This window comes from Cryptococcus neoformans, assembly GCF_000091045.1.
Source record: "Cryptococcus neoformans var. neoformans JEC21 chromosome 14 sequence".
In the NCBI taxonomy this organism is placed as follows: Eukaryota; Fungi; Basidiomycota; class Tremellomycetes; order Tremellales; family Cryptococcaceae; genus Cryptococcus; species Cryptococcus deneoformans.
In genome coordinates, this window is record NC_006683.1 from 77752 (window position 1) to 92607 (window position 14856).

The following is a 14856-nucleotide window of genomic DNA, read 5'->3' on the forward strand; positions in this document are numbered from 1 at the left end:
TGAAGCTAACCCATTCAACGTCCTTCCATAGATCGGCGTCACGGTACTAGCACTTTTCGAACTCATTGATTCAGACTTCATATCATCATCTCTCACATCCCTATTTCGATCGCTCCCGGTCCGTCCGCCCCCATTCCGAGCCTGAGAAGGACTGGCGTTCGGTATTCTAGGCACAACCATCCCCCTAATTTAGTTCCACTGCCCCAACACCGCAGTATGAGCTTCTTGGTCTTCTTTGCGGGCTTCCCAGGAAGAATAGATGGCGAATATGAGGACTGAGATAAAGATAAGCACGAAGAGACAGACGACACCTTTTTATTGATTTGATTAGGTGGAGGAGGGTGGGAGGAATGTTGTCAGTTCAAAGTTGCGGTCTTTAGACTTGGGAGAAGAGAGAACGGGCAAAGCGGAAAGAGAAAGAGACGAGAAAAGGGCGAAGAACTTACATATGATGATAATTTGAGCTGTGGTGAGCGTCATGATATTTCATGGGGGATTTTGGAAAGGGATCTGCAACAGAAGGAACGATGGATATTAACATGTGCAGTGAGAGGTGAAGAGATAAGTGTTGGTAGGTAGTAGAAGAAATGAAGGACTACGTATAGAGCTACGAGTACGTAAATGAAGCTATTGTTTGCCACCTATTATTGGGGTCTTCTTACGCTAACCATATCCGCCTCAGATGCTGCCGCAGCACTTCCATTCCCTTGTTGAAAGAAGGAAGAAAGGAAAAGCAGGCAACACACAAAAGAACAACGAAACTGGCAAGATCTCCGTGTTAATGCCTTTCGTTACGGCACAATTGAGTATAGAAGAATGTGCCTTGTTAAATAAATTAAATGAAAGTCTCATAAATCGCTTATCATTGGCTGTCCCATCCGTCAGGAAATTTATGATCATCACAGGAAACTGTCAATGTGCTGCCAAACTTCCTTTCATAGATTTCCCGTTGTTCTTCGGAGACTAGGCCTCCGGTTTCCCATCCGATAGCCTTTGGCGAGAAAAGGGGTATGGCAATGGTAACGATGTTATTCGATACAAACTTCCTTGCATTCTTTACACCCATGACAACTAGATCATCATAATTCTACGCCAATACAATAACTTAAGAATGAAATAACAAAGTGAGATACGACATATGATCAGATGTCGTCAAAAAGATCAACCAAGGCCAAACGACGCCTTCAGATGACCCTATTTTTTCTGCCTCAGAGAGTACCAGAACCCATAATCTCCTCTTGGGGCATAATAAGCTTTGACTGTTCCAACAGTCATCCTATAATCAAGCGACCCGATTTCGGGGTCTGTCATGATCACAAGATCTATATCCTCTGCTGTCAATTTCTTTTTCTTGGATCGATGGTTCTGTGCCTCATTTATCGCATTCAGGCGTTCCGCCACATAGTGGTAAACTTTATTACATCGGAGTGTCTTTGGTGCATTGACTTGGGATTCCCTGTCAAAAAGGTAGATCATCAGCTTGTGATCCCCACTAATTGCGCTCCCGAACTTACCCTCTTGGCAACTCAGGCAGTTCACTACCCGGGAAAGGCTCTAGCTTGAATCTGATATTCACAAGATGTTGAGGTTTGGGTGGGATGGTGTTTGTAAAGAGATACCACAACAGCCACCCAGGTGAATTAGTCTCGAGAGGCTCCATATCCCTCTCTGTTGACCCAACTTCCGAACGATAGGTAACGACCCATGCTCCAGTGTCTTGCCATACCTCTGAGATGAGGAGAGTGGTAGACGGTGGATAAGCGACATAAGGGGCTTCCCAAGGGGGAGGAGGGTGGAAATGATGTGCACGGATGTTGTCAAGCATCTCGAGTTGTTGAATGTCTCGCTCAGATCTCTTGGGTCCCTACATCAAGTCTCCTTATGAACCCATGCGCTAGGGACGCGAAAGAGTAAGCGGAGGAATAGACTCACGGTATCTTCAGGCGTCGCTGCTCGCTCCTGCACAGCGGGCATACTAACTTCTGCCGCCTTCTTTTTCCCAAAGTTCTTGATCTTGATCCTACCCATAAAACTTCCCCCAGGTGTAGACGGAGTACCCTGGCCCTTCGTCGCCGAACTCGATCCTTCCCGGTCTCCACTCCCAGGACCAGAAGAAGCCAGCGCACCTACAACAGTCTGCTCAGTCTTCTTTCTTGGCGAGAAGTAATCCCTTCCCCCATTTCCATTCGTAGCACTACTAGCGATCGGTATACCTTCTCCCAACAATCCTGGAGAAGTCATTGATCCGATGCTGAAACCTCCTGGTGTACCGACCGCTCTCCCGGAGATCGACCTCAACAAAGATTCCTTGCCTTCAATACTGCCACTGCTGCCAAATACATCGGTGGGCATATCCAGCTCCACGGCTGGCCTCGCAGCGGGGCTCACAAGACCAGGAATGACCAACGACGCTGCAGGAGGTCTCGTACCGGAGAATGAACCAGTGAGAGCACGTTTTCGATGACCCGGTGAAATTGGAGGTCGGTCAATGGATGTGGTAATCGTCGGGGAGCGGAGATGATTGGCGTTGTCATTAGAGTTGGGAGCACCATATGTGGAAGGAAGGGAGGAGGAGAGTGTGGAAGGTGAGTTGGGAAGATGAGAAATAACTTCGTGTTCCTCGGCTGCGATAAACCCCCGGAACAAGTTTGCAAGCGTCCATTGACCGAGGTTGACTATTTCCACGTTTACGTTTGGTTAGCTCTTACGACCATCTCAGTCTGAGTCAGTGCTCAACAACAAAAGACAGACTCACTTTTCTGATCTTCCCCACCTTCTCCACCCTCCACTTTCAACCCAATATCATTTAGATACACATCCCCAACAAATGCCGTCCTCTCCTCAATATGTACCGCCAGACTCCCCGTCTTCGTATCCGAACTAAACCACTGCGATACCGAAGTCATCCCTTGTACATGCTCTCTAATCATGTTCAGAACATCTTGCGAATGTCTCCTCAACTCTATCCTTACCGCTTCCACCTCTGGCTCCAGGGGTGGTCCCGTCCTTGGGAATGCCCGTGATGCCTCTGCTGACGGTGTGGGCGAGATATGGAGGGCTTCACATAATTCTTTTGGGTCGAAGACGCCGACACAAATGCCTTTAACGATATTCCAAAGCGCCACCTGCCCGTCAGCATCCGCCGTGAGGACGTGGATCCTATCGTTCAGCGGTTCAGAACGGATAAGACCGGTTCGACCGCGGATGATTCCTGGGTCGTCGAGGGGTGGGTGAGGTTGGATAGGGCGAGCGAGGCAGGCGAGGTCGCGTTGGGCGTAGAGCGCGCTTGGTCGGAGAGGTTGGGCCGGGGGAGGAGCGGAAGAGGTGTAGTCACCAGAGATGGAGATGGTGGATTCTTCGTACTCGTAGCCATACAGTCCCCGGTCGACCGAGAGGTTGATCAACGATTCGTATGGTATCCCATTCCTCGTCAAACCTGTATCGCCTCCACCTTCACCTTGCTCTTGGCCCTCATCCCCACGGTCATCGTCACCAGCAACGGTAGAAGCTGAAGAGGATACGAGGGAAGAGTTTGACAATGTGCTCCTATGACCAACCGCTAGACGATCACGAACATTGGCTGATAAAGCCGACACAGAGGCTTCTCCGCCCAAAAGTGGATCCCGAGGAGATGACGCAAACGCCACGCGTCCCGGCTCCCTCTCCATCCCAGCTCCCCCAGCCTGAACAGGCGACCTATAACTCGCCCCATCAAAAACCTTATCCAACCTGCCAACCCTCCTGCCCACATCCTTCCATCTCACCACATCCTCCATCCCACTTGACGTCCACACATACTCATCGTCCATCGCAACAATCGATCTTATTCCCCTCTCACCATACTGCGTCTCCGGCTCCGAGCCCGCGAGGAGTACAGCTTCGCCTCCGGAAAGATTCCGACATCCTTCGACGTCGACAACGCAGAGACGGCCGTCTCGTGAACCAGAGTAGAATCGCTCGAAGTTGGGGTGATTAGAGTGGAGGGCCCAGACGGGGGAATCATGATGGGTGAATGTATGGACGCAGCGGTGTGCGGCGAGGGACCAGAGTTTGATAGTACTGTCCGAAGAAGCGGATAACATCTATATAGGTTTTAGGGTTGGTTTAGCCTCGAATGCTTTTCAAGTGGAGAGAAAGAGGAAAAAGGAGAAGGGGACTCACATATTTACCATCATCGCTGAAGAGCATACTTCTCACGCGATCTTCGTGGCCCACAAGATGACCCGTACTCCGAGGACCGGCGCGTGCATCGTACAATCTGACAATTCGCTCAGTCGTACCCGCCGCAAGTGTGCTTCCGGTTTTATCTAACCTCCTCTGTTAAATTTCTTCCTAGCGTGATTTTGGAAGAAAATGGACATACCGATAGCAAGTGTATAAACCCCTCCTCCATAAACCCCCTCAGCTTGCAGATCCACATCCAAAATCGGCTGACAATCCCCTGACCCTTGCTGGATATCCCAGAGACAAATCTTTTGATCTAACGACCCACTCCATAAGTACCCTGGCCCCTCTGCAAATGCGAGCGATTTCACGAAATCGGTGTGGGTTCCCACAAGCGCAGGAGACGGACGGGAAGGGTCCGCGGCACCAGAGGGCGAAGAAGCAGAAAGTGAAGAATGGGGTGTCCAGGCTCGGATGGTACGATCTGAAGAAGCAGTGATGACTGTCCTATTGTAATTACACAAAAGAAGAGAGTTTACCCAGTCTGTGTGAGTTTGGGAGGATTGGCGGAATGTCGTTTTGGGAGACCGTTTTGAAAGTTCCGCCTTGTCGACTTCGTACCGATCTTCAAATGGAATCTCTTCCATAGTTTCCTTCATATCCACCCAGCTTTCGTCTCCGTCTCCTTCACCTTCCACCTCGCTACCACCTTCTCGGTCTTCCTCGTCGGCCCGGAAAAAGTCGGCGCCGTCACCGATAAACTCCCATTGAATTTTTCTCAACTTGTTCCGTCCATCGATCGCACTGTAACGACGAGATGTTCGGCGAGTATGAGGGATATCCAAGTCCCATGACGCGACCATCCCATCTCGGCCGGCGGTGTACAAGATCCCGCCGGGATTTGACTCCCCTTTAAGGACAGTCGTAGTGTCCAATGCGAGAGCATTGACACCTGAAGCATGTCTCGGGTGGTCATCCTCCTTCTTATTGGCGGACGAATTGTTACTAGCATTCAGAAACGGGTTTCTCGAGCCAAGTGCAACGCCGCTGCTGGAGGGAGTTTTGGGTATGATATAGAGCGCGGGGTGATGACGTCTGTCTATTGTAAGGGGGGGAAGGCTGAGCGTGGGCGGCGGATTGTCGGGAGATGGTCCTTGGAGGATGATGGATACTCTCCTCCCGGGGATGACTGGCTGGGGCAGTTGGAACGCCATTCGGTTGGAGGGATAAAATGAGAGAGAAAAGGGAAATGAGAGAGATGGAGATGTACGCACATGATGGCTTGACTACGGCCCGGAAAGATGCCGAATATGGAAACACGGCGGCGGACACCGAGGCTAGGCGCAGCCCCAACACCCATCATCATTGGGTCCGTTGTTGCGGGATGTCGTGCCTATTTCTGGTAAAGGTACGATCAGGCACGACAGGAACCATAAGTCAAGAACCGTGGGAGAAGAAGTGTTATTTAGCTCGCGCGTGCCGGTGTTTTATGTTCTACGTAAGAAGGAATGATGATCGATAAATGCAAATAGCGAAGGTGTCTCTTTTTCTGGAAAACTTAGACACCTCACAATATATCAAATCTATACAGCAATTGTTACAATGGGCATTAAAGTGCCCCTACTACAACCACCAGACCGACACACATGGCAACGAATAATATCATCCACTGGGGAGGAAGAAATACCTTCCTCCTCCAGACATGGGCAAAACAAGAGACATCCTTGTCGTGTTGACTGATCAGATGATGCCTCTTGTTGTATTGCTGCAAATAACAAATCTTCTTCAACAGATCCAAGTGCTTGTTAATGATTCATATCCGATAATGGCGTCAAATTATAGAGGTTAATTTACAAGGATATTTTGCTAAGTGCTGGGCATCGATCGTGTAGAGCTTTAAGATCTTCCACCAACGCCGACGATCCCCGGTTGTCATAGACTGAATGGTTTTGACGAGAAGGCGTAGGTAAGATCTTCCATCTATAGGTCCCGCACCTTTTCTTCCACCTCAATCGTAGCTATAGAAATCAAAAAGAGGATGATTCGCGCCCAAGCATTACTATATTGTTACATGCAATTGCTATCATTATTCACATATCTTCCTTGGCGCACCCTCGTTAATACGCTTCATCCCCCGACTCCACCGTCTCCTTACTCGGATAATCCCTCTGATCCGCCCTCACTTTCCTCCCCCTTTGCATGACCGCTTTATCGTACATGACATTGATCAATTCTGGATCCAGCAAGCATCATCAGTTCAAGTCGTCTTCGCGTCTGGGAAAGTATGGGACGTTTGACAAACCGGGGTAATTGAGACTGGCAACATGGGGATCGCTCATTACACTCTTTTTGAGATTGGTATACGAATTTCTGATTTCCTTGAGGGAGTATTTCTCGAGGGTTTCACGGACTTGTGACCAAGAGATGTGCTTCTCGGACTCATAGTTCAAGTTTTTGAGTCTAAGTGGTCACATCAGGAATGAACAAGCTTGAAAAAAAGAACGAGAGAAAAAAATACCTTGTGAGGACCTTCAACGTCCTTCCGACATGATCATCTTTACCCAAACCCAGTTTTCTGGGCCAGATGGCATCGCGATACTTGATACGACACTGTGTCATTGATCGTGTGTTGCCCATCTCTTTCGAAACAATATCCCAAGGGACGTCCGATGGTTCCACCAGCTCTGCTCCTTCTTCCAGACCCTTCCTCTTCTCCCCATGCACCTGTTCCGCACGCAATCCCTTCGCAACCCTGTTCACCACCTCTTCCAACTTGTCCTCCTCATCTTTTGTCCACCTACCCGCTGTTCGGGTATCACGATTCACGAGTTCCTTCAAATAACGATCCCTACAATCCACCTCGGTACGGTCAACGATGGAGGAGATTTTGGTCCATTCGCGAGGGTGTTGTGCGTATGCGCGAAGGAGGAGTTCGTCTTCTTCCGGGGTCCAGCGGCCTTTATGAGCTTTAGGGTCGAGCATTCGTCGCACGAATGGTTGGACGTTGAGGATCGGGCGACCGGGGACAGAAGCGGCTGTTTCACAATCAATAGTGTTTTACAGAATGAAATAAATGGTCATACCGATATCTTTCCAAAATTCACGGACAGTTTCTTTATCCGTGGCTTGAAGTGTTTTGGTCATGACGAGCTCAACAAGATCGAAAGAGCTTATTCGATGTATCTTTTGATAATTCTCCAAAGCCTTTTTGATTGAAACCTTCTCGTCCTCAGTGAACTTTCCCTTCTTGTACGACAGAACTAGAACGTGGAATTAGCCATCTGTATATTTTAAACTAGAAACTACACTTACTACCCTCCTTTTCCAATCTCAGAAGCTCAGTCTTCCCAATTGATGTACTAGCCAACCACTCTTCCTGTGCCTTGGGGTCCTGGAACCTCAATCGAAGCTGCGCATCACTTTCCTTGGTATCCTCGCCCTTCCTCGTGCTTCTTATAGCTTTGGAGGCATTACTAGAAGACTTTGGGTGCTTGAGAGAATTGATCTTGTCCCTAACAGCAAATGAACTCGCATCGGTCGAGGCGGCCGTGAATGGAGTCACAGGGATGAGCTGGGTCGCGGGAAGGGCGGGCGTGAGTGACGATGCGGGTGGGGCTGGTGATGATTCCAAGGGGCCTTTCTTGATTTTGATGCTGCCGTACTGGGTAGGACCTATTCGTGAGGTAGCGATGGTAGAAGTGGCAGCAGTCGGGCGACTTGGAGTTTGAACTTTATCCACAGACGGGGCAACCTTGCCACTTTCCGAGCTCACCAATGCCTGGGCGAGGGTAGCTACAGCTGATGCAGCTATAGCCTCCCTGTCTTCTTCTTCTTGCTCTTCACTCCCTTCCTTCTTCTTTCCTTTACCTTTGCCCTTGCTTTTGTCTTTCTTGTGCTTCTTCTCCTTTCGCTTCTTGTCTCCCTCGCTCACAGGAGCATCCTCCACTACTTGTTCAACTTCATCATAGTCGGTGGGTGCTTCGGCCACTTCTGCTTCAATTCCAGCTTGTGCTTGAGCCTGAACCTGTGCAGTCTGGGCGGCTCCCGACCTTCTTTTCTCCTTTCTCGCTCTCTTCTCAGACCTTCTCCTCTCCTTTTCTTCTTTAGTGCGTTTTCGCTTGGTTGGTCGTTCGGGCTCTTGTTGACGATCTTCTTCATCGTCCGATGACAGGGCTTGGGTGTCAATCTGATAGCTGTGGTCGAGGTCCTGGATGCCGAGCTCGATGCCTTCCATGTTGTTTGACTTATTGGATTCGGGAGAGATTTGGAAAGAGATGGATAAAATCCCGTTTTGGGGGACTTCCCCATCAGCTTCGGTTCTCCTTGTTGCTGATTTTGTTCTTGTGTCACGTGACGCAATATTTCCATCTTGTATCTCGACGGATATAGACTTCTAAAGTCTCTACATGGTAAGATTGCTATATCTGGAAACACTTAAACATTCCCTAGAGCTCTCAAAATGAGAGCCAGGGTACCTTCATCTGTCATTTCGACGATCGAGTCGTTCAATAAGCCCGACTTCCGACCTGTTGCAACTTTCAAAGGCTTACTGGACCCACCTCCAACTCGCGGTCGCGGAAAGACAACTCATAAGACAAGGCCCAACAAACAACTCTCGAAACGCACAGCCGCCAATCCAGCGTCTGTTCCATACCTGCTGCGTAGCTCGGGTTTATCCCCTGCCCAAACCATTCACAACTACTTCCTCTCCCATCCGCTCCCTTCACCACCTTCGACATCCGACGTTATCCAGCGCCAAAAACTGTATTCCAAATTCATCTCAAGTTTGTTATCTAGTAACAGCGATACCGCACTATCCATTATACCTGATATACTACGCTGGTCTTTCGAAGAAAGGGTACCTATCACAAGCATTACCCTCACACAGATCTTACACCGTTCTCTCCAGTCACCGGATTTGTCCGTCCGCCTCTCGACTGTCCGCAATATCCTTCCTCTCCTCCCCGATCGGCTTGATATACCATTGCTTGATACGCTCCTACGTGCTTTTATCCGTGACAGTTCGCCGGCGGCTCATCATGTGCACTCGATCATCACCGACTGCTTGGCGCTGGAGAATGTGGATAAGGACAAAGGGATGGGGAAGGGTGGGTGGCCTTGGGAGTTGTGGGATGTCGGAATGGCGGCGTACGTCCCAAAAGGAGATTTCAAAGGTGCCATGGAGATGTTGGAAGAGATCAAAGTGGTCGTTCAAGCCTGCTTAGCCAGCCCATCCTCGTCGGCCACTCCTCCCACTCTATCCGCTCGTCAGAAGGAATGTCTCTTGAGGGTATACACCACAACCCTCAATACCTGGCGTATTAGTACCTCTACCCACTCTCATTCTCAAGGCCATATGAAACTGAAATCGACAGTTCCAAGAAAGCTTGCGGAGCAATTGATATCGTTTATTGGCGAGCCAGAGGGACAAGCGGGCATGATGTTCTTGAATGCGTGGTTAAGAGCGGAGAGGGACGCAGAAAATTGGGAAGTTGTCGAAGGAATTGTGGAGATGATGATGGACTCATCGCAAGAATTGGATTGTCAAACGTGGACGACAATATTTAACCTTTACACTACGCCCGCTCTTCTGCCGCCTTTACGCGTTGCTGTCCATCATCTACTACATCAATCTCCTTCTGATATCTGGCTGCCACGATCCGGCCCAAATACCAATTCAAAAGGTGAAAACTCATTTCCCAACCCCAACAGATCATTACATTTCTCTCTCTTAACTACCGATGTCATCACTTCCATCGTCCGAGCGGTATTCTACCCCGCCGGTATGTCTATCGAAGAAGCAAGTGCGAGGGATGAGCTGGACTTACCCCTTGCGGTACTCATACTTCGACTAACCTCGTCTACACCGGAGCGCAAACTCATTGACCTTCTGTCATCATGTATCTTCCACACTGCTCAGACGCTTTCTCCGTTGCTCCCCACGCTCCCTCCTTTATCATTGTCATTATCAACGCCCTCATCATCGTCATTGTCCTCTCATTCCATCATCTCTGCCCTTTCCCGCCCGTCTTCCTCAAGCTTGAAATTTAAAGGAAAAGGGAAAGCTAGATGGGTGAGGTTAGGGATGAATAAGGATGAGTGGGATTTGGTGACAGGGGTTGTACACCGCTTAAGAATGGTAGGAAAAGCGGACCAGGTTGGAGGCAAAGTTGGGGAGGACGAGAGGATCGAAGTGGTGCATTTACCGCTTTCCATGCCCATCGCTCGACTGGCTACCGATTCCTCCCCCCCTTCACCTTCCCGACCCACTATATCATCCAAAAACGAGGAAGCAAAATCCCCAAGTTCCTCTGACGACTTAACCACCACCTCGCTTACCCGCCACCCACCCTCGCCCACTGACTCTGACTCTATTTCCGCTCTTCCAGAGAGACGTCAGCCGATAACTGCTCTCATCCTTCCCCAACTTATCAAGCTGCTTGAGACACTTGCCGTGGTTATGCATCAGTGTCGCGCTGTTTCCCGGGACTCCAAAGGAAAGGATGGACAGAGATTCAAGGATGATAAAGATGTCTTGAAGGAAGTGATGCAGGAGGTAAATGGAGAGGTCATGTACCCTTCGAGGAGGGAGAGGAGGATTATGAAGCGTGAGCGACTGCCTCGTTGAGCAGGTTCGTCGTGAGTGTATCACATTGCCTCGTTTAATGATGGAGTTCTAACTTATGAACAAAGATTTTGGAGCTGGGATAAGGCTCAAGCCGAGAGGGCAGTTTTCGCAGTGTAAATGGGAGAGCGGGAGAGGGGAATGATTGTCGACTCAGCGAAGGAAAGGGGCCATAATAGCTTGAAGATGCCCATTTGGCTCTTATGCAGCTAAAAACCGTCTTTTCTAACTTTTGACGTCTATTCCGCTCTCAAAATGAACCGGACAAAAGCAAAATCTAATCATCACAACAGGTACAGAAAAGATGGCCAACCTAATTTCACACTACCTCCTCACGCTAACCGTGTAACTTCGCCTGGGTCTGTCCCTTTACTAAAGTCTTCGTCGCGTCCGTAAACTGATCCACCTGCGCTTCCAAACCCGTCTCTGCGGCGTTGGACATTGCTTGCTTCAATGTGACTCCGAGATCTTCTTCGAGCACCTGACCTACAATGGTACGTGTTGTGGTTGATGTAGATGATAACATTGTGGAAGGTATAGAAGTGGGATTGAGGGAGAAGGAAGGGAGGTTTGTGGGTTTAAGGGTTGTAGTGTGGGAAGGGTGATGGGACAGTAAAGAACCTTGAGTTGTTCATAAATCATTCAATACTAACAACACATAGCTCACAGGTGTGCTTACCTTCACTACTCTCTTTCACACTCATCTCGACAGCCTGCCTCACAGCCACTGGGTTCATTGACTCAGAGGCTATCCTCGCTTCAGCAGCGAGACCCTCAGTAGCAGTCGTTCGAGCTGCGGTGGCCAATTCGGAAGTGAGGATTGTGGCTTCTTCGCGTGCGGCTGAGAGCATTCGTGGGATGGCAGCCATTAGAGATGGGTTGTATTATAGAATGCGTACATGCTGGGAAGAAAAGGAAAATAAAAAATTAAGACGAGCGAGGAGATAGTGCTTGCGCTCGCGTTCGTTGTTGGCGACTTTGATCACGATGTCATAGATAGCTTTGTTTCCCACGGTTGCTCGGGTAGCTGTAAAAAGATCGGCGGATCTACGTCGTAATACACTCACTGCCAGCAACCAACTGCAACTGACGAACTGCGGCACGAAGACATCAACAATTTCAAAGCAGAGCTAAAACAAATTCAAGCCGCAAACAGCCCAGCAGTACAGTAGTAAGTAGTACCATGCAGGCTGCATTCTCCGCTTGCTTTTTTGGTTCGCGAACGATTTACAACAACTCATTTCCATCTTATGGCCGCCGGTCTTTTTAAACGCGGTCGGTGAAAGAAGGTGGAGCTCGTCGATGATCCCCGAGAGTATATAGGGGGTTACATTCTTTTCCGTAAGACTATTATTAGTACATAGTTCCCCTCGAGCGGGTTAGTTACCGTACTTTTGTTATCTACCCGTCATGGCGTCATAACAGTCCATAATAAACGAACATCATCTTTCTGTTTTGCATCGATTCTTTCGCCATCAATATACTTATCCAACAACCAACCATACCTCTACCTTTCCATTGATACGATCCATCACTTCAAAAACAATTACAAAATGACATCTTCTCCACCCATTGACTTTGGTCCTCATCCCCTCCTTAAAGCGGATTATATCGACTCAAACTTGTCTCCGCAGCCACATTTCTTGAAGTCGGAAGCTGTAAGGAACCAAATATGTATGAGTGATGCTGGTAAGTTTCACTGATATCCAATGAAATGTTTCATTAATGAATGCATCATGAGCATAGTTGGGATGAAGTCGTTGGCGGTGCACAAAGTGAGACTTGACCCAGAGGTGGAATCTTGCGTACGCCAATCCTGCATCAAACAATGCTACCTCGAAACTTACATTAGTACAATAAATTTGGCATCATAATTTTCACACCATTGGCTCATTGCTTGACAGCCGAATCACTACCACCTCAACGAGTCCGAATGGATATACATTCTTTCCGGCTCAGGTATTCTCACACTCCTCGACGCATCTCCAACGCTCCTCGGTCCCTCAATGGTACCATTCCCAGCCACCAGATCGACGTCGACTCAAACAGTCGGTAATAAAGGAAAGATGACTTTGGAAAAGGAAGAAAAACACGTCAATCCGGGGGACTTTATAGGGTTTGAACAAGGAATCAAAGCAAGCCGGTGGTCACATTCCCTGAGGGCAGGTCCGCAGGGGATTGAGTACCTTATGGGAGGGGCCAAGAGTGGGTGTGGGGGTGGGGTCAATCTTTGTGCATATCCAGAGTACGTCTAATCCATAATTATTTTTTAAGAGAGACAGCAACGAGAATAAAGAATAGGGCGATCAGGTGCTGACCTTTTTTTTACTGCTGCTTGCAGAGAAGGAAAGACAATGGTGATGGAATATCCTCAAGGGCAGGAAGGAGATGTTGTTCGAGGGTCAGTAACAGAGTTTTAACGGGCCCGTCGTGAAATAGACCGTCCATTTGAATGGGGGAAGGAGTTGAACTCTGTGATATATAACAAGTTGCATTCATTTCCATTTTGACACACAATTGCTCTACCTTTTTCTTTAGTTGTGATGCAGAACTACCTTATCAAAGAGCAGCCTCAACATCGCTCTGCATCCACAAAGTTGTCGAGTCAGCTTTGGCTACCATGAGGAGTTAAGGATGGAGGGATGGTACTTACAACCTTGGTGCTTCGGGCAGGGAACCAAGTGATCTTTCCATCCTTGACAAGGAACTTGGAAAAGTTCTGAAGACTATCAACCCCCTACACTCGCTTTACATAAAAAATAGACGTACCCAGTCGATGTCAGAGACAGGGGGCTCGGCATTCTCTTTGAGGTATTTCCAGATAGGCTGAGTGTTTTCGCCATTAACGTCGCCCTAACAAGAAAAAATTAAATTAATATACAAGCTTTGTACTATCCATTACCAGCGTAAAACTAAAACAATACATACCTTCTTAGCAATAGGGAAAGTCACTCCATAGTTGACTTGACAGAACTGAAGAACCTCATCATCGGTCCCAGGCTCTTGAGCCTTAAACTAATCGCCAAACGGATCAGTCGCTCGCCATCTCTCGACTTCAATCCAACGTCAAACATAAACGCTTACCTGGTTGCAAGGGAAACCAATGATCGCCAGCCCCTTATCACCGTACTTCTCGTGCAAAGCTTGAAGATCCTTGTACTGAGGAGTCAAACCTATGAGAAGATACAATTCATCAGCCGTGAACCACAGATCACTTCCTAGGAAAGAATGAAACTAACCGCACTTGCTCGCAACGTTGACGAACAAGAGAGTCTTGCCCTTCAGGTCACTAAGGGGAAGAGTGGACTTGGGAAACTCAACCTGCCCGTGTTCATCAGTCGGATATCCAGGTAAAGAAGCACACGGAAAGTGTTGGAACTGGAAACTCACAGAGTAAGAGTAGATATCAGACATGGTTACTGTATTTACTGTCGAAATCGATGGGGTTGACACTATTGTATGTTCAGTTTTAAAGAGATAGCCAGAAGAATCGATGAACGAAGAAAGATGACCGCGCGCCAGCAGCCAGCAGTCGTCCGGACCTTCCGCCCCCCGGTGCGGTCGGCATCGGCAATCAGCGAGTGGTGAATGATGACGCAATCACTAAGAGATAATACACTGTGGGATTGATCAATTATCAATCCAGTGAGCAGACCAACAGCAAACGTAAACCACCAGCTGGCAGTCGTACTTATATATAGCATCTATATTTGTTACAGGTGGTAATAAGAGGAGAGAGCGACATAATTAATGAGTAAAGTAAAGGCTTGTGGGTTGGCTGGAGAGACCGCGGGAAATATTGATATGATGAAAAAGAAGAACCACAAATGCAAGGAGCTTTTCCTTCTCCATTAATTATTTTCAGAACTGAATATGTACTATCTTACTCTTGTTAATGTACAGTAGTCAGTCGTATGAGCATGCGTACCAATCAGATATGGATGAAAGTCAAGAAGAAGAATCCTGCTTGTCCGCCGTTAATAAAGTACAAGCAAAAGATATCATGTCGTCATTATATTCTTGGGAGAAAGTGGAAGAAACGCGGGATAGAATATTTCTGAACCTTC

General features: G+C 48.3%; 6 protein-coding genes across 6 annotated transcripts; 2 read left to right on the plus strand and 4 right to left on the minus strand.

Annotated features, from left to right (window-relative positions):
- Window positions 1–1045: 1045 nt before the first annotated feature.
- Window positions 1046–5398, minus strand: CNN00190 (conserved hypothetical protein). The gene is made up of 6 exons (XM_568731.2): window positions 4364–5398; window positions 4162–4307; window positions 2756–4082; window positions 1933–2675; window positions 1515–1864; window positions 1046–1456 (listed from the first exon to the last, which is right to left on the minus strand). The coding sequence occupies exons 1-6, from the start codon at window positions 5376–5378 to the stop codon at window positions 1195–1197; spliced, it is 3843 nt and encodes a 1280-aa protein (XP_568731.1). The 5' UTR covers window positions 5379–5398; the 3' UTR covers window positions 1046–1194.
- Window positions 5399–6223: 825 nt separating this feature from the next.
- On the minus strand, window positions 6224–8421 carry CNN00200 (nucleolus protein, putative). Its single transcript, XM_024658354.1, has 5 exons — window positions 7477–8421; window positions 7248–7424; window positions 6683–7199; window positions 6467–6624; window positions 6224–6397 (listed from the first exon to the last, which is right to left on the minus strand). The coding sequence occupies exons 1-5, from the start codon at window positions 8396–8398 to the stop codon at window positions 6282–6284; spliced, it is 1890 nt and encodes a 629-aa protein (XP_024514036.1). The 5' UTR covers window positions 8399–8421; the 3' UTR covers window positions 6224–6281.
- Window positions 8422–8586: 165 nt separating this feature from the next.
- Window positions 8587–10990, plus strand: CNN00210 (hypothetical protein). Its single transcript, XM_024658355.1, has 2 exons — window positions 8587–10803; window positions 10858–10990. Exon 1 carries the CDS (start codon window positions 8624–8626, stop codon window positions 10790–10792), a length of 2169 nt encoding a protein of 722 aa, XP_024514037.1. The 5' UTR covers window positions 8587–8623; the 3' UTR covers window positions 10793–10803; window positions 10858–10990.
- Window positions 10991–11050: 60 nt separating this feature from the next.
- CNN00213 (hypothetical protein) lies at window positions 11051–11713 on the minus strand. The gene is made up of 2 exons (XM_024658868.1): window positions 11469–11713; window positions 11051–11410 (listed from the first exon to the last, which is right to left on the minus strand). Exons 1-2 carry the CDS (start codon window positions 11656–11658, stop codon window positions 11127–11129), a joined length of 474 nt encoding a protein of 157 aa, XP_024514684.1. The 5' UTR covers window positions 11659–11713; the 3' UTR covers window positions 11051–11126.
- A 154-nt stretch (window positions 11714–11867) lies between these two features.
- On the plus strand, window positions 11868–13352 carry CNN00215 (hypothetical protein). The gene is made up of 4 exons (XM_024658870.1): window positions 11868–12478; window positions 12536–12594; window positions 12694–13034; window positions 13131–13352. Exons 1-4 carry the CDS (start codon window positions 12343–12345, stop codon window positions 13207–13209), a joined length of 615 nt encoding a protein of 204 aa, XP_024514685.1. The 5' UTR covers window positions 11868–12342; the 3' UTR covers window positions 13210–13352.
- Window positions 13246–14277, minus strand: CNN00220 (glutathione peroxidase, putative). Its single transcript, XM_568531.2, has 7 exons — window positions 14180–14277; window positions 14029–14110; window positions 13874–13962; window positions 13718–13804; window positions 13559–13642; window positions 13443–13508; window positions 13246–13372 (listed from the first exon to the last, which is right to left on the minus strand). The coding sequence occupies exons 1-7, from the start codon at window positions 14201–14203 to the stop codon at window positions 13349–13351; spliced, it is 456 nt and encodes a 151-aa protein (XP_568531.1). The 5' UTR covers window positions 14204–14277; the 3' UTR covers window positions 13246–13348.
- Between the last annotated feature and the right edge of the window lie 579 nt (window positions 14278–14856).

Bases quoted from the DNA above. Each gene is read 5' to 3' on its own strand.
- CNN00190 (XM_568731.2), bottom strand. From the start codon at position 5,378: ATGGCGTTCCAACTGCCCCAGCCAGTCATCCCCGGGAGGAGAGTATCC. The intron at 4,308-4,363 runs GTATGTCCATTT...AGAGGAGGTTAG, and splicing joins GGTTTATACACTTGCTATCG to ATAAAACCGGAAGCACACTT. The intron at 1,457-1,514 runs GTAAGTTCGGGA...CCTTTTTGACAG, and splicing joins CTGCCTGAGTTGCCAAGAGG to GGAATCCCAAGTCAATGCAC.
- CNN00200 (XM_024658354.1), bottom strand. From the start codon at position 8,398: ATGGAAGGCATCGAGCTCGGCATCCAGGACCTCGACCACAGCTATCAG. The intron at 7,425-7,476 runs GTAAGTGTAGTT...TCCACGTTCTAG, and splicing joins GAGATTGGAAAAGGAGGGTA to TTCTGTCGTACAAGAAGGGA. The intron at 7,200-7,247 runs GTATGACCATTT...ATTGTGAAACAG, and splicing joins TGAATTTTGGAAAGATATCG to CCGCTTCTGTCCCCGGTCGC.
- CNN00210 (XM_024658355.1), top strand. From the start codon at position 8,624: ATGAGAGCCAGGGTACCTTCATCTGTCATTTCGACGATCGAGTCGTTC.
- CNN00213 (XM_024658868.1), bottom strand. From the start codon at position 11,658: ATGGCTGCCATCCCACGAATGCTCTCAGCCGCACGCGAAGAAGCCACA. The intron at 11,411-11,468 runs GTAAGCACACCT...GAACAACTCAAG, and splicing joins TGTGAAAGAGAGTAGTGAAG to GTTCTTTACTGTCCCATCAC.
- CNN00215 (XM_024658870.1), top strand. From the start codon at position 12,343: ATGACATCTTCTCCACCCATTGACTTTGGTCCTCATCCCCTCCTTAAA. The intron at 12,479-12,535 runs GTAAGTTTCACT...TCATGAGCATAG, and splicing joins AATATGTATGAGTGATGCTG to TTGGGATGAAGTCGTTGGCG. The intron at 12,595-12,693 runs GTACGCCAATCC...ATTGCTTGACAG, and splicing joins ACCCAGAGGTGGAATCTTGC to CCGAATCACTACCACCTCAA.
- CNN00220 (XM_568531.2), bottom strand. From the start codon at position 14,203: ATGTCTGATATCTACTCTTACTCT. The intron at 13,963-14,028 runs GTTAGTTTCATT...ATCTTCTCATAG, and splicing joins CAACGTTGCGAGCAAGTGCG to GTTTGACTCCTCAGTACAAG. The intron at 13,509-13,558 runs GTACGTCTATTT...GATAGTCTTCAG, and splicing joins CTGTCTCTGACATCGACTGG to AACTTTTCCAAGTTCCTTGT.